General features: G+C 32.6%; 1 protein-coding gene across 11 annotated transcripts in view; it reads left to right on the top strand.

Annotated features, from left to right (window-relative positions):
* Nucleotides 1–23466, top strand: part of MYO9A (myosin IXA) — a 191763-nt gene that overhangs the window by 64250 nt on the left and 104047 nt on the right. For all 11 annotated transcript variants that reach the window (XM_054688553.1, XM_054688550.1, XM_037502853.1 and 8 more), the window contains exons 9-12: nucleotides 7081–7170; nucleotides 8969–9085; nucleotides 11966–12100; nucleotides 21478–21599. In XM_054688553.1, the coding sequence (XP_054544528.1) occupies nucleotides 7081–7170; nucleotides 8969–9085; nucleotides 11966–12100; nucleotides 21478–21599 (464 nt within the window). The remainder of the gene's footprint in view (nucleotides 1–7080; nucleotides 7171–8968; nucleotides 9086–11965; nucleotides 12101–21477; nucleotides 21600–23466) is intronic.

Raw genomic sequence — 23466 nt, 5'->3', positions numbered from 1 at the left:
TCTCCTACTGTACTTCTTCCCATAAGAAAATCTTTGTTACCTTCCCTTCTTTCTATTACAGTGATGATTTCGTATGTTTTCTCAGCTAACCACATCTTGCCAGATTAGTTTTAAAAGGTCTGTCATTTTTTTTGGGCCTCTCTGTTGGCACAGGGGGTTAAGTCTCAGCACTATGAAGCTATCCGCAGCCACTGCAGCACAAGTTCGCTCTCTGACCAGGGAGCTACTACCCACATGGCGCAGCAAACCTCTCCTGTCTTGCCCGTTGTTCCCCTCAGCAGTGTATTTCAATAGATCCGCCTGTTCGGCTCCCCACTCTTTCTCTGGTGAATCCTCTCACCTCCCCTTCCCACCTCTGGCCTACACCCCAGCTCTTGTGTGCATAAATAAATAAAATAAATCTAAAGGAAAAACAGGTCTATCATTTTTATAGTCCCTCCTGTCTTATAAAGCAAGGAAATTTTTGCGTGTATACTAACTGTTGTGTGGTCTTATATCTAAATACTGTTTTATGTAACCACCTGTACCTAAGGATAAACAACAGAACATAGTGTTTCTAATTCATCGTCTAATGTCTCATTCTAGCCTTCTTCCCTTGCTTATCTGTAAACTCCCATGCTAATAACTATGAGGAACTTGTCTCCCTCCATCTGCCATTCATTTTCTTAATTTAATTGTTCAATGCTGGTATATTGATAGTAAGTCCTCACTGAATGTTTATTTTAGGTAGTCTCCTGGAAACTGCCATTTTAAGTAACAGAATGTATAACAAAACTCAAATCCTCAACCGATAGGGGAATTATCTTTTTTTCATTAATGATATAACAAAATGAAGTTGAGCTCAAAGAAGTTATTCAAACACCCGCTCTTTGTGTGTGTGTGTGTGTATAGGTATAGATATTTTGACATATATGACAATATTAAAATTGTTAACACATACCCCTTTGCGCTTCCTGTTGCCTTTAGTCTTACAGACTCCATTTCCACAATTAATTAGGTCAGTACCTTTTCTTCCCATCCCTTTAGTGAGATTATTTCATATATTTGTCATATAACTAGATTCCTTTGTCATGGTCTACATTCTTTCCCCCAATGACTCAGTTTTTAAAATGTATGTATACATTAAAGTTAAATGCATAGTATAATGAATTGCCATTACAGTATCATACGAAATAGTTCTACTGCCCTAAAAGTCATATATTTCACCCATTCATCCCCTTCTCCTATGCCCCTGGCAACCGCTGATCTTTTTACTAGCTATGTAGATTTTTCTTTTCCAGAATGTAATGTAATTGTCATCATATAGGAGCAGCCATTTCAGACCAACTTGTTTCACTTAAAAAAATACACATTTAAGATCACCCATGTCTTTTCGTGATTGGTTAGTCTGGTTCTCTGTGTAATAGTCTGTCGTATCCATGTACCACAATTTATCCAATTATCTATTGAAGGCTGACCTAATTGTTTTCAATTTTTTTTTGCAATTATGAATTGCCTGCATTTTTTCTATGAAAATATTTTTCATCTTTCATATCTTGACTCCTGTGCCATTTCATGAGATTTAACCTCAGTGATTGTTCCAAACTGTCTATCAGCATAGAACATTTTCTTCTACTTAGCATAACTTAATTTTGGTTTTGTAAAAGAAAGTCATTATAAGACTGCAATACTTTTTGAGAGCAATGGATAAAACTTATTTGTCTGAACTTATAGTGTTTAGCATTTTGTGCACAACTGGATGTTGCTAATTAACTTTAATGGGATGAGTTGGCCTGGTAGAATGAGAAGTAGTACCTTAAATTGGAACTACACTCGCTAATTGGAAAGAAGTTCTACTAGGATCCTGGATGTGATGTCTGAAAGGCTGTCATTTTGTTTTTTTGTTTTTTTTTGTTTTTTATTTTTTTTTTAATAATAAATTTTATTTTTATATTCCCCATACAATTGCAGCCCCCCCATTCTGACCCCAATCCCTCCCCTCCCACCCCCGCCCCCCTAAAAGTGTCTCTGGTTCGTAGTTTTTTGTTGATTTTGATTTTCACTTTCTTATAGTTATTCGTTTTCCTGGTCCCTTATTTAAGTTTTCTAGATTCCTGCTATGAGTGAGACCATCCGGTATTTTTCTTTTTCTTTTTGGCTTATTTCGCTGAGCATGATCCCTTCCAGCGCCATCCATGTTGCTGCAAATTGCATGTGTTTATCTTTTTTGAATGCTGAGTAATATTCCATGGTATATATGTACCACATCTTCTTGATCCAGTCATCTATTTTTGGGCATTTGGGTTGTTTCCAAAGCTTAGCTATTGTAAACAGTGCTGCTATAAACATAGGGGTGCAGGTGTTCTTTGGAATGGATGTGAAAGGCTGTCATTTTGAATGCTCATGAGAGCCAGAGAACAAATGGTATTTTAGCTAGACATTTCAGTCAAACATTTGTTATTGTAATACATGGTATTGTGCTGTGATCTTACAAGATCCTGATCCTAGTCCAGTAGTCCTCCTTTGGTGAGAGAGGAAAGAGCAAGTCAGGCAATTCAGAGAAGGAAGTCAGGTATTAGTTAAAAGAAAAAAAAAAGGAGAACTCTAGTTCTGAGACTTACATTTACACTGTCAAAGTTAAACTAACAGCAAGCATGATTTGATAGCGGATACCACTATTTAACCCAGGATTCTTAAATTCTTTCTTGTTATGTATAGTTCGGGTTGGTTCTAGTAATGAAGGTTTGGAAATAAATAAAAAGATAGCTAGAGAAAATCTGACAGTACCTACCATGGTATCCTGCCTATAGTTAGTTATTAGAAATTATTTTTAAAAATGTTCACCTTTAGTTGCTAAGATTGAAAATAATTGCACATTCAAGATTTTTGTTGAGATAAAATTGAAAGATGGACATAATCACTGGTATAATTAAAAGTTAAAGTCTTCAGTTAAGATTTGATTTAATTCGCTGTCCTCCCAAAGTCATTTAATTCAATGATAAAGATTTAATTTCTTAAGAACAGATGTTTTTAAAAGAATGGTTTAAATTATTTTCTTCCAGTTATTTTTTGTAGTTACCTCAGGCAGCAGTAAATATTTTCAGTCTTCTTTTTGCTAAATCCCATTTAGGGATAATTATTTGTAAAATTCTTAAAAGGTGAACAGTCTTCAATTGTGGAGCATGTTTTGTTTTGAGATATTAGAACAATCACCATTGCTAAAAAAGACTTTTTTTTTAAGCAAACATATTTTAAGGATATGTTAACAAGTTGGAAAGCATGAATATATAAAGAATGATGTTTTAACATACATGTCAGTTTCTTAACTAGGTGAATTTGAGAAATGTTGAGGTTGGATTTTGAGCTCATTGCAAATTATTTTGTTACTAATAAAGTTTAAAATATTAAGTTATTATGTACAACTCTAAGGCTAGTTGGAAAATTATAGAGTAGCTGATTATACTATGAATTCAGTAATATTTCCTTTAGGATGTTTATGAAATATAATGAGCAAGATTAGTGTTTCATGTGATTATGCATACATATGTAGATATGTGTATGATAAATCTGCATATAATAGAGTTGGTATGGTAATAAAATTATCGAGTTTTAGTGCGAGGCTTTAAACCAGCTGCTTAAAATTGTTGGATAGTTTTTCCATCCTTTTAAATAATTTCCTATATTTAAAAGAAGAATCATTAGCAAAGAATAATATGTTTCTTAAAGGTTTAAGGGATATAAATATTATGAGCAACCGTATTTGATGTCAGTTTGTTCTGTTAGCTAATGTTTTAGTATTTTTAAATCTGGATTGAGTTAATTTTGATAATTTTTTTCTAGGAAATTATGTTAAGTAAATGTTAAAAATTCATTATTTCTTCATTCTTTGTAAATATTTTATTAGCTTTTAAACCTCTCTTGTGTTCAGTTTGTATTTCATAATTTTTTCTTTTTATTTGTGTGAGCTTTTTCTTTCATTTAACTTTTTTATTGAATTTTTTATTTCATTTAATTTTTTTTTGAAGTACATTGGTTTATGATCTTACATAGGTTTCAGGTATACAAGATTATAAATTACAACTGTGTGTACTATGTTAAGTTCACCTCTAAAAGTCTAATTTCCATTCTTTATCTTTCATTTCTTAATTGCAAACAGTTGACTTTTAGATTTATCTATTCTGTTTTACTTATGTGTTAATTTTTTTTTTAAAGATTTATTTATTTATGCATACAAGAGCTGGGGTACTGGCCAGAGGTGTGAGGGTGAGAGGGTTCACCAGAGACAGAGTGGGGAACAGAACAGGCAGATTGACTGAAATACACTGCTGAGGGGAGCAGTGGGAGAGTCAGGAGAGGTCTGCTGAGCCATGTGTGTGTAGCTCCCTGGCTGGGGATTGAAGTTTTGCTGCAGTGGCTGCGGACAGCTTCATAGGTTGCATCATAACTCCTTGGGCCACAAGGGAGGCCCTGTGTTAATTTTTGTTTTATCATATTTTCTGTTTTTTGCTTTGTTAAATTATGTTTCTAGCACATAGTATGTTTGTGTATATAAAACAATATAATAAACATCTGTATATTCATAGGCCTGTACAAGTAATAAATTATTGCATGTCATTGAAACCCAATGTATACTCTGTCTCCACCAGACAGAAAGAAATTTGGTTTTATCATTCCTTTTCTTGTTTTTATGTTTTCAAAATAGATGACTAACTCTGTAAAGCACATGTAGTTTTCTTTTGATTATTTTTAGACTTTATATAAAACATTATATTGTAACTTTCTGACTTGACATCTTGATATTTTTTGAGATTTTTTTCAATGCTGATGTATCAGTATATATTGTAGATTTTTTTTAGCTGTTGTATATAATGTTATTGTATAAATAAAATAATTTATCATCTTTAGTTTTTTTTTGTAATTTTCCATTTATACATAGTATTCTTGTAGATGTCTCCTTATTAACATGTCAGAATTATTCTAGGATATAATCCAAAGAAGAGATTTTTGAGTTATGGTATATATGTACATAGTTAGCTTTACTGATGTTCACAAATTACTCTCTGCAGTGGTTGATCCAATTAATACCAGTGTATAGAAGTGTCTTTTTTGCGCCATCTTGCCAGCTTATGTTTGCTCCTTTTAAAAGTTTACTTGCGTTTAGAGGATAGATTATTTATTTTTATTTTTTATTAATTTTTTATTTAAAATATTTTTTAATGAGTTAATATTGATTTAATCATTATTTCCACAATAGAAGTGTAGGATCCCCCCTTCAGGCATTGTTGCCATAGTGTATTGTATTGGCCACCAAAGATCATTTATATTTAAATGTTCAGCTTTAATAGTGATCGGCTAAATGTAGGAATAATATGACAATGCAACAGTGGTTTTTATCATGTTTTTTTTCCTTCATTTTTATAGTTTTGTCATGTTTGTGTACTCTGGGATTTTATTTTAGTTTCTCAAAGTATTTTAAATATATCTGAAAGGTTGTGGTTTTATATTTATACTTTGGCTGTTTTAGTTTTATTGCTTTTTGTGAGGGTAATGTGCCTCAGATTATTTCCATTATTTGTAATTTGAGAACTGAATGGTGGATACGCCAAAAGAAGGTATATTTCCTTTATGGTATAATCATATTTTAAAAATGATTGATGTGTCATGAATTGCTGGTAGCAGGGTAATACCTAACGTAAGTGTTTTATGACTCATTTCTCTTTGTAATCTAATCTTTTGGCTTGATATAGTTTATGTCACTGTATAAAATTTTATGAGTGTTATTTCTTTATTATGGTATGGATGTTTATATAAAAACAAAGTGTTTTACCATTTCATTCCCAGCAGTATGACAAAAATCAAAAGTCCTATAATACCAAGTGGTCAGGGTTTGAAGAAATCAGAACTCTCAGTGCTGTTATTCAGATAAAACTGATAAAAACTGTGGGTAGAAATTTGGCAGTATCCTGCAAAGGTAAAAATATGTACATTACAACCTGTTAGTTTCACTTTTAGTATGTACTTTATAAAGAAACTCTTGAACACATAAGAATGATCATTGCAGTTCATTATCTAATATAGTGCAAAATTGTAAATCAGTTAATGCCTACAGGTAGGAGAATGGATTACACACTCTATTACTGATTTGCTAGTTAGCAGTTAAAATGGATATGCTTTGTCTAGATTATCAACATACTTCAATCTTAAAAACATATGGACAGTTGTAATGCTATACATATAAGAGTTAAATACACTTGACAACATGTAGTGTTTAATATATGTATGTATAAAAACATGAACTGAAATGATATATGTGAAATTCATGAAAGTATTTGCCTCAAGTGATAACAAAGAAAGCATCAGCTTTCTCTAAGTTTACCATTTAAAAAAATTAATAATTGAAACATAAATAAGCGTCCATTAGAATTCAAGAAGTGTTGTCATTTTTTGGTCCTTGCATCTAGGTTGTGGGATTATGCTTGATTGTCTAAATCTTTTTTTTTTACTATAATATATTTTCCATGTTCTGCACAACGAAACGTTTCTCCATTATAAACAGAAAGAAAACTTTAACTTAAAAAAATGCCATCTGGGCCTCCCCTGGTGGCGCAGGCGGTTGAGCGCAGCACTGTGAAGCTTTCCGCAGCCTCTGCAGTGCCGGTTTGATCCCAGCCGGCCGGCAAGGGTCCCACATGGTGCAGCAGACCTCTACTGTCTTGCCCGCTGGTCCCCTCAGCAATGTATTTCAGTCCTTCTGTCTGTTCTGTTCTACACTCTGTCTCTGATGAATACTCTCACCCTCCCGTGCATCTGGCCTGTACCCTGGTTCTTGTATAAATAAATAAATCTTTAAAAAAAAATCTATCTTATTTGCCTCTATTTCCTTTATTTTTTTGGTTAGGGTAAAAATGGGGTGAGTGGACACTTAAATTCTACTTTGGCCATTATTTAAATTCCCTAGCATACTATCTCTTTTTTTTTTTTTTTTTACTCTATTACATATTTGTTAATCTTATTATTTTTTTCCTATATTTGACTTTTCAATAAATAATTCAATCGATTGTCATAAATCTTATATATTGAATTTGCTTTTCTGCTTTATAGGTTAAGGAAGAGATGCTATTTGAAGCATTAGTTACAAGGAAGACTGTGACAGTGGGAGAAAAGCTTGTTTTACCATATAAACTTGCAGAGGTATGAAAAGATTTTCTCTGAGATCAAAGCATGCTGAACATTTTTAGAAGTTTGGGTTTGTGTTTTTTCTTTGAAAAACACAAGACTCTTGATATTTGATGGTGACCTTTCCATCAATCTGGAAACTTCAAGTTGAATATTCTTGAGCAATAGACTTGAATCTCACAGATCTTAATATGCTCACCATTCTTAAGTTTCATTTTATTAATATAGGGTGAATAGATGATGGGATGAATTATGAGCAGTAGTTGACTCAAATGATTATTCCTTCTTGAGACAGTTTCTTCTCTTCCAACATATCATATTCTTCTGTTTTGCTTCTCATTGTTGGCCTCTTTGTTGTAGTTCATTTTGTTTGCTTTTTTATTTCTTCCTGACTGCTAAAGTTTTTGTCTCAGAGATAAACATTCTTTATCTAGATTATCTCACTCAGTCCCATGACTTTAAATATCACCTGCATTGTGAAGTTTCCAGGTGAAATTTGTTGCCTCAGTGAATCACTATAAGTAGTTTATTATTATGGTATGTAGCAGTAGGAATATTATTGGAAAACCTAGTGTTTTATTGTGTAATTTTAGGAAAGTGATCATATGATCATATCATAGTGTTGACACCTTGCCTAAGTATAGAATTCTAGGGCCATATTCCTTATTTCTGTCAGAACTTAGAAACATTCTATGATCACTTGCAAGTTTCTAGTTTTCAAGATAGAAAATTTGATACCTGTCTTTTCTGTGTTGGTAATATAGTTATTTTTTCATCCATCAATTTGAAGCTTTCAATTTTTTAATTGAAATTTACAATTTCACTCACCTATCTGGCAGGTTATAGTATTATTACCACTGTTTTACAAATGTATAAGCTCTAGTCTTTCTTAAGACTACAGTTTAGGTGAGCTGACCAAGGTCACACAGCTAGAAAAAAGGAGAAAAACTGAAATTGATAGTCTGGCTCTTAACTCCCTACCTCCTCTAAATTTCAGAACAGAGATATAACTGTATGCCTGAATATAAAAACTTCAAAAAAGGCCTTGGATAATAAATATATAAATTATTGGAATTTGTATTTTTTTTAAGTGTTAAGACTTAATTCCCTAAGATAACGTGTCTCTTTACCTTGCCCCTGACCTTTCAAAATGTTGAATTTTTTAAATAGACTTTATTTTTTACAAGAATTTCACATTTCCAGAAAAACTGAGCAAATAGCACAATTTCCATATTGGGGAAAGCTTGAAGTGAGAGAAAAGTTAAATTGCATAATTGCATAATAAAATGATTGTTACTCTATTTGGGGTTGGAGAAACCGAGAGGTTACTGTGGGTGACAAACTGAGGACAACCAAGAATGTAATTTGTATTAGGTGTTAGGATTATGTTTTGAGTGTGTGACTGAAATTTCACAGATAACTGATGTGTTTTTGCTCACAGATTTGTTCTCATGCCTGGCATACTCTTTCCTGCTTTAACTGGCAAGGTTCATTTGTTTATAAACTTCCTGTTATATCTTCTTTACTACATGAAATATGTATTTTAATTTGCAATAAAAATGTTTTGAACCTACATCTTGTTTTCCTTATTTTTAGCCTTGATTCTCTGAATTGGACTAAACTAATAAGTATCTGTGGCAAATTTCAATATATACTATTTATATTGAGAGAAAATTATTTTCTAATTCAGCATACTAATAAGCTAGCTTTCTTGGATGAATGAGAGCAAAATGCACTGTTTTAGGAAAATTATTTCAACCAGTTTCACTTGTGCTCCTAACTTTTTTTTTTCTTTCCTTCTTCTTTCCCCCAGGCTGTGACAGTGAGGAATTCTATGGCTAAGTCTTTATATAGTGCCCTGTTTGATTGGATAGTTTTTCGGATTAATCATGCACTTTTGAATAGTAAAGATCTGGAACAAAATACCAAGGTAGATATATACATTGGGTTATTATTTATGTCTCCCTGTAAGCTGTTGTAATAAAATGGTTAATGCATAAAATTTAAAAGCACAGAACTATATAGAGTAATAAGAAAGAATTGTTTTTTTATCTGTATTCCCTGGTGTTTCTTCCTTATTGTCTTATTTTTGAAGGTCATAATTTTCACAAGTGCTTAGAATTAGCAGAATTGGTGAAATACTATTAGAGTTAAAATCTCTTACTATTTATCACTTATTAAGTCAATTTGGCCAGTATCTATTCATGGGAAATATTGTTCTTGTGTTTTCAGACCTTTTCCCCCCTCTGTGAATTTACATTCCTGTTGATGTACGCTGAATTCAGAGTCGCTTTTAAGAATTGTTATTTGTATTTTTTTAACTTGTATTTTTTAACATGTTATGTTTGAAATGTATCTTGACCTTATTATTTTTAACAATCTTGTAGTATTATTTAGTATGTAAATTTCCCCATTAAAAATATAGCCATTTTGTTGCAGATCATGCCGTAACAAATCATCTTTCATTTATTTTTCTGTACATTTCTCTAGAATAAAATTCTCAAAATGGAATTGCTGTATTTAAGGATATGTATATTTTAAAATTTTGGTAGCTACACTAAATTTCTCTTCAAAAAGACTACAGTTCCACCAGCACTGTATAAAAGTGCCTATTTTCCTACACCTTTACTCACATGGGATTTTAACAGTATTTTCATCTGCTATTCTGATAAAGGGGGACTATCCCATTTTATTGCCAGTGTTTTAAATGGTAGATTTGCTGGTTGTCATGTTTTCTCTACTGTTTGATTTCTTTTTATTATTTCTTTGTATATTTTTACTACTTAATGCTCATTTTTTCTTTTGGGTATTCCTTTCTAGGAGTCATTTCTAGGAGTCATTTATTGTGAATATTGCAGAGACTCACTTTGATATATGTTCTAAATATTTTCTCCTGACGGTAGATTTGATTATGCTATGTGTTTTTGGGCTTATATGTTTTAAATTCTTGTGCAGTTATTTCTGTCATTTTCCCCCCTGGGTTTTGTTTACTTTTCTTGCGTAGTAACGCCTCTCCCAGTACAGTATTATAAAATACTTATTCTCATACTTGTAGAATTTAATTTTTTCCCCAATTGGGATGATTTTTTTAATATGACAGATTTTAGCTATTTAAATAATCTTATTTATTTATTTATTTAGATCTTAACATTTACTTCTTTATATCTCACATTTCAAAGAATGACATTTTCGTTTATTCACTGTAGGTAACTCTTTGAAAGTAAAGTAACTATATAAAAACTAATTTGCTTTTTTTGTACTTTTATTTTTTTATAATTGTTTTTCTTTGAATGTCAAGTCATCCTACTAAGCTACAGCATTTGTAATCTATATATTTATTGTCTCTGCATCGTTTGTATTTATAGAAATATCAATAGTGTAGGTTTCTGTCTTTATAAGAAAAGTTTTAGCTTATTTGATCTTTTCAGAGTTCAACCAGCAATATTTCTAGCATTTATTTTCAGAACAGTTATATGTTCAATAGTATTTTTACTATTAGTTTTGATAGATGACTCTTCAGCATATTTATTTATAATAGACTCCTACTTTTACAATATAATTATCTATTCAATACAATGTTAAATACTTACTATTTACCACCTATTTATTAATCATCTAATTTGGCAACATGTTGATTTTTCCTTTTTAATTTATTTTTCCAGTTCATCATCCCTTTTATCTCCTTTTCCCTTTCCTTACCCTCTTTTAACCTCAGATATTTAAATCATTTTAAACCCATTTTTATTTCCTAATAGTGTTTATAGAATGATCCATCTTTTCGAATTGATTAGATATATCATTTTTATTACTTAATTTTCTCTGTCTTCAGTATAAACTTGTTTACGTTAACGTTTCATGGCTTGAGTAAGCCCACAGTGAGAAAATTAATTGTAATCTAATTTACCAAATAATCTTATTTTTGAAGGTCTTTATTTTCACAAGGGCTTAGAATTTTGGTCAGTAGAATTAGGAAAATACTGCTAGTGAAAACTGAAAAAGAAATCTCTTTCCATTTATCATGTATTGCATCAGTTTGCCCAGTATCTCTCTTAGCAGCATTGAGAAAAATTGTTTTCATTTCACTAAAGTTGTCATACAACTGTATTTGAAGAATGAGAAGATTATTGGTTTGGGGGGTATTAGAACTGAATCCCTACCCTCCATTTTAAGTAGTTAGAAAATAATTTCTAGACGTAAAATATTAAATAGGAGTGTAAGTGTTTGTATACTGTACTATTCCATATTAAACAGCTAAAGGATTTGAGTGTTGAGTTTAGGGAGTAGAAATTAAGGATGAAGAAGAGATTGTTATTTTTTTCTTTATAATCCCTTTTAAAGTTTTTTAACATAAACCTTGTACATGTTTTTGATAAAAATTTAAAAACATTTAACTTCAAGAAGTCCATCACTTTGGTACCTAGTTTAATTCTTAGCTTGCACAAGGCTGATTAAACATACTTGCCAGCCTGACTCTTGAAGCAGAATATTATAGGGATATAGAAGTCAAAATAAGAAAAATTACATGATCATCTTGGAAATAACCAGGCATATCCAGGAGTAACTGTCTTCACTGAATTAACCTCTAATCAACACATTTTATATGTTAAAATTTTTTGTATATTTTTATACTTAGGATAAAAATAAAAAGATGAAGAAGACTAAATGCTATCTATTTGTGATATATTTTGTTTGAATACTGGCTCTCTGTTGTTACAGAAGAACTTTGAGCATTTTGTTATTTGTATCGTAGACAGCCATTGAATGCATTTGAACATAATTTTTAACCACAGTTTTCCTCCCTGTTTTGCAGACTTTGTCTATTGGTGTTCTTGATATTTTTGGGTTTGAAGATTATGAAAATAACAGCTTTGAACAGTTTTGTATTAATTTTGCTAATGAACGTTTACAACATTACTTTAATCAGCATATCTTTAAATTGGAGCAAGTAAGTTCCTAAATGCATGTCTCTTTGCTCTCCTCACAAATTCTCTACCCTCCCAACTTCAAAAAAATGCACACACACATAAATTTTGAATCATAGCCATGACCAGTATTTTAAATCTTGTGTTTCATTAGAGATATTATGGTCTTATACCAGCCATTTGTAAGCAAATAGCTATTTTGAGCATATTTTTTGAGCCATGTCATACAGTATCAACTTCTTTTTTAATAGGCCCCAGGTAGATTTAATAAGTGCTTGGTTGAGTGCATCTTTGGATGAAAAGACACATGGGTTTGCTTTGGTTTTCTGCTGGTATTGTTGATTTTTAATTGTTGCCATGGGTCTTTGTCACTGTGGGTAATGCTAAGTATACTTGTTTCATTACTTTGGGCTCTTAGTTCCAAGATAGGGTAGAGGAGTCATTAATAGGATATTGTGTCAACTCAGTGTGGATTAAAGGAAACAGGCAACATAGAGGGACTGAAATGTATAACTAGTTATTTCTTATAATAAGCAGAAATTAATTTAGTTTAAAGCAGGCAAGCCTTCAGTTTCCATGAGAATTAGTTAGGGTTAATAAAAGGTCAAAAAAATATATGGGCAAGTCAAGTTTGAAGTCAGTAACAGATTTACATTATTGCCCTGATTTTCATATTATATATGATGACATTAGCCAGGAGTAGCAGTGTTCATATTTGATTCAAGGAAAATAGTGAAGAAATAAAAAGAAAGACCACAGGAGATCTACAATGCAAAACAAACAAAAAACCCCCCACAAACCCACTTTCCTGTCTTTGTTGCTTTCTGTCCTAGCTTAAAACATCTTTATATTCTGCAGGGAGAGAGAAGGGAGTAAGATCAAAACAGCGGTGGGAAGAGAATTGGTGGTGAGGAATTTCACGGGGACTATAACTGAGAAGAGAAAGCACACATTGTACAAAAATGAAGAATGATGTTAAAAAAATATATAAATAAAAAAAACCTTTATATTGCTTAACGAGCTGGTTAACAGAAACATAAGCAGTATTAATCCTGGCTGTCTTGATGAATGCTTAAACTTATAACATAAACCTTTTAGCTAGACTCCAATGGAACTGTTAAAAGATAGTATTATTTATTGTAATATTACCTATTTTTTATGCAATATTTACAGGCAGGCACTATTTTTATACAGTTTTATAGGATGCCAAAGCTAGTAGTTAAACCTTTAATACCCTAATTTTTTTAAGCAAAAACTGAGCTGAGACTGATCTTGACTCAGTCTGGTGCTATTTTAAATATATCATGCTAAAATAATATTTTTTTATCTCAAAATGGTTATATGTATTAGAGGGGTGGAGGAATGCACTTTATTGGCTATCTTCTATGTAGCAAAGCATCAATTGCTTTTTGGGTCATTAAAGAGAAGAGTGGTTAAATTGCTTAAAGAAGAAAGATGTTCTCTAATTGTGAACTGAAATTATTCTTTCTTTTACTAGATGTGTAGATTAGTCATGGAGAAGTCACAAGAAATGCCTTGCCCTAAAATACATTATTTTTAAAAATAAAGCCTTATAGTTCATAGAAGATGTCTTCAAAACTACTTATGGTTTACTCATTTATTTGCTACTCTGAATATCACAGTTTTAAACAGTATAAAGGAATTGTGGCGCAGAAGACAGATTGTAAGGTCTATCTGGTTTTGCTTTCAAATTTCAGTATTTGCTTCTGTAATTTATATAATGGGGATGCTTTTGATGTAATTTATGGAAATTTTAGAGACTTCATTTTTTTTGCCATCTGTTCATCTATTTTATTCTATTTTTTTTTCTCTTCCTGGTATCCCACATTTATTGGGGATGTATTGGGGAAAAAACATTTTAGGTAGTTTAACTATTACTGTTTTGTTTATTTGTGTATCTGGTACTTAATATGAGAATTGGTGTCATTTGAATAAGAAATACATTTGAAGTCATTAACAGGTTTACATTATAGCCCTGATTTTCATATTATGTATGATGACATTAGCCAGGAGTAGCAGTATTCATATTTGATTCAAGGAAAATAGTGAATAAGAAATCAAGCCAATTTTTGAAATTAAAAAAAAATTTTTTTGAAAAAGAGGATAAAGATAAAAACTTATCAAAGCATCTTTTGGAGGATATATTTAAAAAATTTTTTTTTTTAAGATTTATTTATTTATATAAGACCTGGGGTATAGGCCAGAAGCCCGGGAGGGTGAGAGAATTCACCAGAGACAGAGCGGGGAGCAGAACAGGCAGACAGACCTAAAACACTGCTGAGAGGAGCAGTGGAAGAGACAGGAGAGGTCTGCTGCGCCATGTGGGTATCTCCCTGGCCAGCCAGAAATCCAGCCTGCACTGCAGAGGCTGTGGACAGCCTCACAGCGCTGCGTTCAACCCGCTGCACTTTTGGGTAGGTCCAATATATTTTAAAATCTTGATTACTAAATTCCACCTCCAAATTTTTCCAAAAATAGTACATACACATGGGATGTAGTAATTACCATGGAGGATAAGTGCCAGTATCATGTATAAAGTAAAGTAGTGATAGAAAGGATGGAATATATTAGAATTTATTGAAAGTCTGGAGAGGTATATTTCCAGGGGATGATTTTGGATTATTTTTTAAATTGTAAATTGAGCTAACCAGATTGTCAGTGGAGAAAAGCTATTTTAGGCAGAGGTAACAATATCCTTAAAACTGTAAGTCATAAAATAGTATGGTACTTCAGATGAACTGATGATACTTCAATATGTCTAAAATACAGGAAGGGAGATAAGTTTGATGAAATAGCCTAGGGTCAAGTAGATTTATATGCAGTACAGGGACTATTAAAATTTTCTGTTAGAGAATGAGGAGCTTTTTGAAGTGTACTTACAGAGAACTCACAAGTATGGAAGATGGACTAAAGAGAGGTGAACTGGAGGAAAGGAGACAATTTGTGAGCCACTTGAAGTAGTGTGGGTACGTGATTAAATCTGGTATCAGGGTATTAGCAGAGATAATGTGAAATAAGAAATAAACCAGAACAGATCTCTGTCATTGGAAAATATATTTTCTGTTGTCATTTGTACTACTTTCATCTTCCTTTACTTGCTCAGAATTATCCTTCAGGTCATTGATTCATCAGTAAATTGAAAAATTTGTCAGGCATCTGGGCTAGACATTGAAGATAGAAAATTTAGAGTTGTAGGGATCTTATTTGAGGAATTCCTAATTTAGTGAGTTTTTCTTTTGTCTGTCCTGTCCAACTTCCAGTGAACAGACTAGGAAATTTTGACCAACCTTGACATGGAGAATACCTAAAAAAAAATTGAAGGCGCTGGAATACATGCAAATAAGTGAAGTTTTATGGGACTTGGATGTGTAAGAAAGAAATTCATTGCATTTATCCTAGTATTTGTTCCTGGAAAACATTCTATATTCTGGTAGAAGGTTGTTGATTCTGAAAGAACCAGACTTGAGAGTCTGAGATAGTGAAGAGAGTTGTTTTTTTTTTTAAAAAAAGATTTATTTATTTATGCATACAAGAGCTGGGGTACAGGCCAGAGATGCAGGGGGTCAGGGAATTCTCCAGAGACAGAGTAGGGAACAGAACAGGCAGACTGACTGAAATGCACTGCTGAGGGAGCAGTGGTTGAGTCAGGAGAGGTCTGCCTTGCCATCTTGGTTGCTCCCTGACCGGCCAGAGTTTGAACTTGTGCTGCAGAGGCTGTGGATTGCTTCATAGTGCTGTGCTCAGCCTCTTGCACCACCAGGGGGGCCCTAAAGAGGTTTTTGTTTTTTTGGTTTAAATTAGAGTTTTATTTATTTTTAAAGATCTTTTTTTAAAATTTATTTTTATACAAGAGCTGGGGTATAGGCCAGAGGTGTGTGGGAGGGTGAGAGGATTCACCAGAGACAGAGCATGGAGCAGAACAGGCAGATAACTGAAATCTACTGCTGAGGGGAGCAGCGGGTGAGAAAGGAGAGGTCTGTTGTGCCATGTGGGATTCTCGCCAGCTGGCGGGATGGAACCTGCACTGCAGAGGCAGCAGACAGCTTCACAGCGCTGCCCTCAACCCGCTGTGCCACTGAGGAGGCCCTGAAGAGGTTCTTTAATCCAGATTCAAGAGCAAGGAGGAGGATTTAGCAGCTCCCACAGACTTTAGGCTGAAGCCCTGGAGGTTTACATCTTAGGAGTTAAATCAGAAATATATTAGGAATCATAGAGGCTGAAGCCCAGTTTAAAACCATCTCAGTTTCTGATTGGGTTAAAATAGTGTAGAATTACTAGTGCTCTTAGCTACTGCCAAGAGCAAATTTAGTCTCCTATGGAGGAAGAGATTATTCTAGTGCTGAAAGTACCTCTGTGATTTTCCATGTACAGGATTTAGCACTCAGTTTGGAAAAAAAAAAAAAGATAAAGGAGGCAAAGTAGCGCGAGTACAAACAAAAGAGAAACAAGACAGTACCATAGGGGAATTTGGATAATGATATTATCAAATATGAATTTGAAACTACCAATACTTTTCAGGAAATTTTTTTAAAAAGCAATATTTTTATTAAGGAACTACAAACTTATAAAGCAATCTCAACTTTAGGAAAATCTAAAAACTTTAAAATCTAGAACTAAAGTGAGATTAAGAACACAGTGATAGTTTTTTAACAGATACAGTTTAGGAGACAGTGATTTTAAAGATAGTCTAGAAGATGAATAAAGGTAAATAAGGAAAATATTAATAGTAGGAGACATGGATCATAAGGAAAAGGTTAAACAATGTATTGTAGGAATTGTGGAAAGTTATGTGTGAGAGAAAGAGAGAATAGAATAGAAGCCATATTTGAAAAGCTATGATTAAAACAAAACAAAAGATAATGATTGAATATTTTCCAAAACATAGAACAAAAAATCCAAATAATACACATTTGAGAAACTCTTTAAGAATCCAAAGCATGATAAATACAAAGACACCAATATAGTAAAAAATATCTGAGATGTAGCGTAGGGTGGGGATAGGGGTGAGGAAGCAGTTTTAAAAAAAAAAGCAGCAATAAGACTAGCAGACACAGTGGGTCACAGTATGGGGAGACAGAATGGATGCCAGAATACAGTGGAGTATTTTCCTTAAAAATGAAGCATGTTATTTGGGCAGCAGCTTAAATTATAACTCCATTGTAGTCAGAAATGCAGGAAAGAATGAAGAACAATGAACATTGTAAAAGATTAGGCAAATCTAAATGAATTTAACTAAATCAGAGATTAAAATACCTTTGTGGTTTAAATTTTAGGTAGAACTAAAATACATGAGTACAGTAGGTCTTAAGTAAGGAAAGGAGTACATGGAATTTAAGGTCTTCTGAGATCTTTGTATTAAATGGTGAGTCATGGAATATTTTTCTCTCTTAGATGTTGAAAAGTATCAGTGTTGTGATCTCCGGGATAACCACAAAGTTATAAAGGAATGTAAAAGTCAACTTAATATAACAGGGAGTAAATAAAGTATAAACAACTTTAGCAATCCAAAAGGGCAAATAGCAAATAGCGAGATGGCAGTTTAACCCCACTAATATCAGTGATTCCATTAAATATGAGCAGATTGCTCCAAGAAGAAACCAAGATTGTCAGACCGGGTAGAAAACAAAACTAAATCACTGCATGTAAGAGCATTAAATATAAACATTCAGAAAGTTTAAAAATCAAAGGATGGAAAAAGATTGAGCAAACTTTAAAAGAAGATCTACTATAGCTGTAGTAATATCATAGTTTAAGCTTTACTATAGATAAAAAGAAATAATTGTTAATGCTAAAAGGATCAGTTCATTAAGTATTTTATAAATAGTTGATAATACTACCAAAAAATATAAAACAAAAATTTAATAAAACTCAAAAAGAAACATACTTGCAATTATAATGGAATGTCTTAACATATCTTGCTGAATACCTGAAAGACTAAGCATCCAAAAAATCAGTGAAGATAGAAAAGATTTAATGTAGGGTGAATGCTTTTGTAGGCATCCAGTCTTCCTGCTCTTTTGGTCAGGCCTGATGCCTATATCAAATAAGATATAGAAATTTTTTTTATTATTTTTAAAAAAAATCATTTTTTATACAAAAACTGGGGTACAGGCCAGATGTGCGGGAGGGTGAGAGGATTCACCAGAGACAGAATGGGGAGCAGAACAGGCAGATGGACCGAAGACACTGCTGAGGGGAGCAGCGGGCGAGACAGGAGAGGTCTGCCAAGCCATATGGGTTTCTCCCCAGCCAGGAATCGAATAAGCGCTGCAGAGGCCGCGGACAGCTTCATAGTGCTGCGCTCAACCCTCTGCGCCACCGGGGAGGCCCTAGAAAAATTTTAAAGTAAATGCTTATTTGATATGTATAGATAATGCAAATTTGTTAAATTTGTTCATATACTGGGTCATAAGATGGGTTATATTTCAAAGGATTAGAATCACACATATTTCAATACCATAATGAAAAGATAACTGAAAAATACTTATATAACTAAAAATTAAGAAATGTATTTCTAAATAGTCTAGAAATTGAAAAGATTAGAAAATATATTGAACTTAATAAGTCACATACTAAAATCTGTGGGATGTGACCAAAGGTGTACTTAGAGGAAATTTTTATAGCTGTTAAAAGATTTTAAATCATTGAAAAGCAGTGATTTAAGTATCCCTCACAACAAATTGTAAAAATATTCCAAACTGAATCAATGGAAAGTAGAAAGAAGGAAATGAAGATAAAAGAGGAAATTAAATGAAAGTGAAAACAAACATGCCATGGGAGAGGATCAACACAGCCAAAAGTAAATAACTAGCCTCTCTTGAAATTAATCCAGGATAGAGAGAGGAATATAAATAACCACAAGTCCAGTGGTAAAGAGCACATCAATGTGGATCTTACATTTAGTAAAAAGATAATATGACATAATCCACAATTTTATGCCCATAAGTAGACTTATTTAAAAAACAACTTTGCAAAACTGACACAGAAGTATCTAATTCTGTAACTATTGAAGAAATTGAATATTTAATCAGAACTTTTCCATAAAGAACATTGTAAACCAAGATGGCACCACTGGTGAATTCTACCAACATTGAAAGAAGCAATATCAGTTTAATATAAACAGTTTGGTGGAATAGAGAAAAAAAGCAAACAATTATCCATGCATTTTAGGGGGCTAGGATTAACATTGATAACCAAATCTGTCAACGATATTATCAGACGTGGAAATTAAGGCTAGTTTCACTCATTAATATAGATTTAAACATTCTAAACAACTATTAGCAAATTAAATCCAGCAAGATGTAGTTAACAGGATAATACATCAGAACTAAGTGGATTTCTTTCCAGGTATATGTGGCATCTTAATCATCAATTGTTTATCTCATCTATTACCACATCAAAGATGATGAAAAAAAAATGCATGGTGATCTCAACAGAGTATCAAAGTATTTGATAGTTACGTATCCATGTTAAGAAAAATAATTCTCAGTAACTAGATATAGAAGGGGACTTCGTGATAAAGAATATTACAAATATTATATTTAGTGGAAATAGACTGAATGCTTTTCCTCTAAGATTGAGAAAAGGTAAGAATAGTACCTAAAAGTTTATAACATGAACATAAGCATATGACGCCATCTGTATGGGCAGTTAATATAAGAAATTATTTTTGTACTTAATAGTCATCAGGGAAATGTGACACCCTTGGACATTCACCAGTCTGACTAAAATGAAAAAGACTGATGATACAATTATTAAAGAGATACTGAGCAATAGAAAGTCCCCTAAACTGATGGTGGGTGCCTAAGTTGCACTTTAGAAAGCCGTTTGTCAGTATCTACTGAGGTTATATATGTGTAGCTAAGCCTCTGTTTTCCCTCTGAAAATGTAGACAAATGTATACCAAAAGATTCGTGCAGAAATGTTTATGATCACATTATTTTTAATGGCCAAAAATTGGAAGTAGTTATGATGTCTATCAGTGGTAGAATGGGTGAATAAATTTAATATAAATATTCCACAGCATTGGTTCTCAAAATGTTGCTCTTTCCCCACTCCTACTGATAGCATCAACATCACTAGAAGCTTGTCAGAAATGCAAATATACCTTACCCTACCCGTACTTATTTAGCAATTCTGGACTTAGGACCCAGTCATCTATTTTAACAAGCCTTTCATGTGATTTCTGTTGTACATATAAGTTGCAGATCTTTATCTCTGGAGCAGATTTTCGCAAACTTTAAAGGACCAGATAAACAAGTCTGTTAAGTTTTTTGGACCATATGGTCTTAACTCTGTTGTTACATTGAGTTAGCAGTCATAGTGCATAAATGAGTGAATGTAGTGTTCCACAGCCTTTGTCATACAGCAGTTAAAATAAATGAACTTTAGCTGCATCCTGTAACACAGACTTAACTCTGAAAATGATGTTGAGTTTTTTAAAAAGCCAATGAAAAGATTATATATTGTATGATTCTATTTATATAATATTGATAAACAGGTCAATCTTATCAATGGTGCTAGAAGTTAGAATGATAGTTAACTTTGAATAAGAGAGTCTGAGTAAGCATTGGTGAGGAAGGGTGAGGGAGGGGTTTTGGACGAATAGTAAGATCTTTCAATAGCCATATTCTTGCTTGGCTATGAAAAAAAGAAACTGAATTTTTTTTTTTTATTATTGCTTGGGAGTGACCTTTATATAGCAGTTTCTTATTTGTGAAATTATTAATTAAAAGGAGAGTGTTAATCAGTTACTTTCCCCAATTAGAATAATTAGAATTTATACTAGGGTCTATTTTTCTTTGCAGGATAATGACACGGAAGGAATGATAAAATAACAAAATCACTATTTTACAAAACCACTATATATTCAGAAGAGTAACTGATTTGTACAAAATGTTATTAAAGACTACTATAAAAACCATTAGGTGAACAGGATTTGTCCTTCATGCCTAAATATCAGAGCAGTGTGTAAAAGCATCGCAGTAATGAATAAAAGATTATTTCCTATCCAGAGAATCAGTAAGACTCATTGGGCTTCATGAGTAAGTTTTGAATAGTTACTAAAGATCTGAACTTTGAGTTCTCTAATCTTGGAATTTGAAACTTTTTGGAAAAATATTTTAAGGGTTTTATTTTATCTGATCTGAGACACAAATAAGACTCTAACCAAATCATTCGGTTGCATATACTTCTTAAAACTGAATATATACTATATTATCAAGGTTTGAACAACTGAAATTATGTTCTTTGATTGTGTGGATTAGAGTTTTAAAAAAGTTTAGACTATTTTAAGCCTGGTAAAAGTATCTCAATCCAGATAGTTATGAAATACTTACTATTTTTTTTGCAAGATAAAAAATCATTTGTTATTTCCTAGGAGGAATATAGAACTGAAGGCATCAGCTGGCACAATATAGATTATATTGATAATACCTGTTGCATAAATCTTATTAGCAAGAAACCAACAGGACTGCTCCATCTTTTGGATGAGGAAAGCAAGTAAGTACGATTCTTTCAAATTTTGTCCTTGTTAACTGTTCAGTATATCAAACTTAAATATAAGCCTCAGAAATAAAGTTTCATATAGCATTCTTCAGATTGTTCTCAGTGATCTTTAAAGTATTATTTATAGTTAAATTATCCTTAGAGATGGCAAGTCTAGAATTGGAGAAATCTAAGTGATGGCAAAAGAAATTGTATTGAATCACCCATTCTTAGCTTAATATTATAACCATTAATCTAGGACTGAAAATATTGGAGATTTACTATCCTAAGTAAGGTGACCTTATATCAGGTTTGCATTGGATAATCTAATATTTATTCTTATTTTCCGGTTTAGTTAGTAACAAAACCCCCTTTACTCTTAGAACAGCCTCATTGGGGTATAAGTTATATGTCACCCTAATACATGCCATAAACACAAAATTGTTACAAAGAAATATAATGTGGTAGTTTGCAAAGTGTATTGAAAAGGAAACTGTTAGCAGTTATATCTATTGACTCTATTACTAGACTATCTCTGTTAGTTTAAATGCAGTTAACACAAAAATTAACTTTTGTCCGATAATTTGTAAAAGTTTTTTCAGTTGCTCTGTATGTCCTGAAACATCTGTTATCTCTTAGAGAATTTTATGGTTAGTGGTTCTTAACACTGCTTTCTTTCATACCTCTGGTATATTTTGTTTTGGAAAACTTATTAGGTTATTTTAGTATTTAGTGTTGAGAACCAGGTGGTTGATAATGAAACGTTAACAGTTCTTTCTGTTTGAGTTATAATATGGTAACAAATAGAATAAGAATGTTTAAACAGTTCAAAAAAAGATCATATAGGTAGTAAATAATGGACTTGAGATTCAAACCCTCCAGGTATTTCTAACTAATAAGCTTGTGATTTGAAGTATTATAACACTTCATCTGTAGAGTCAGAAGTCCAGGGTTATACCCACACTTTATTAACTACCATTGGCAAATCTTTCAATAGCCTTGGTAAGCTCAATTTTCTTGTGTGAACATTAGCAGAAAGGGATGAAACCAGTCCTCTGGAGATACCAAGGGATGGCTCAGCTAACTTTTTTGGGAATCAAAAGTTATGAGTAGCTTTTTAACAACTTGTTGTGGGGTCGTGGGGGGGGCAGTTGCTGGGGTGGTGGGTTGGAATTTGTGTTTGCATCCCTAACCACCACATTTTTCAATGGTTGACTGTAATCCAATCTAGAATGACTAAATTTAGAGTTCTGGAAAGGAGAAGAGCTTGAATAGTAGAAATATTTTGAGGAAGGGGTAGTATTTGAAAGGAAAAGCAGACTGAAGTGACTAGTAAAATGGTAGTATTAAGAACATAAGAAAGTTAATAACATTTTTGTCATTCCTATAGGATACCAACTAGCATTAGATTTTTTTTAGTACTATTTAATTCTACTAGCACTGTGATAATCAGGAAAGGGAATGACCTTAGTCATAGTTTAGATTACCATTTCTAACAGTGACCCTGGGCACACTAGCTAAGTTCATTAAGAATTGGTTTTCTATTCCATAAAATGAGTACAATAAGGTCCAACATACACTATGTGATTAATGAATTTTTTTAAATTACGGAATAATTTTCATGCATCAGACCTGGCACTTAGCACCTTTATATTCTCATATCACTTATTTTTAGTTACTTAAAATGATACTTTGAAAGATACTTGTTCTATCCTTTTTCTGTCAGTGATACTTCCTCTATTTGAAACTCCATCCCAATCTTTAATATCTAGCTCATAATTGCCTTCTGTATTTTCTGCGAACCTTTCCATGATTCCCAGCCACGAGTGATTTTATTCTCTTCTGAATTTTTATATTCCTGTATTTGCTATTATGGAATTAC

This window comes from Talpa occidentalis, unplaced genomic scaffold (genome assembly GCF_014898055.3).
Source record: "Talpa occidentalis isolate TD23 unplaced genomic scaffold, MPIMG_talOcc4v2.1 talOcc4.11, whole genome shotgun sequence".
Taxonomy (NCBI): Eukaryota; Metazoa; Chordata; class Mammalia; order Eulipotyphla; family Talpidae; genus Talpa; species Talpa occidentalis.
Note: the sequence above shows the minus strand (reverse complement) of the source record. Positions and strands in the feature narration are given on the sequence as shown.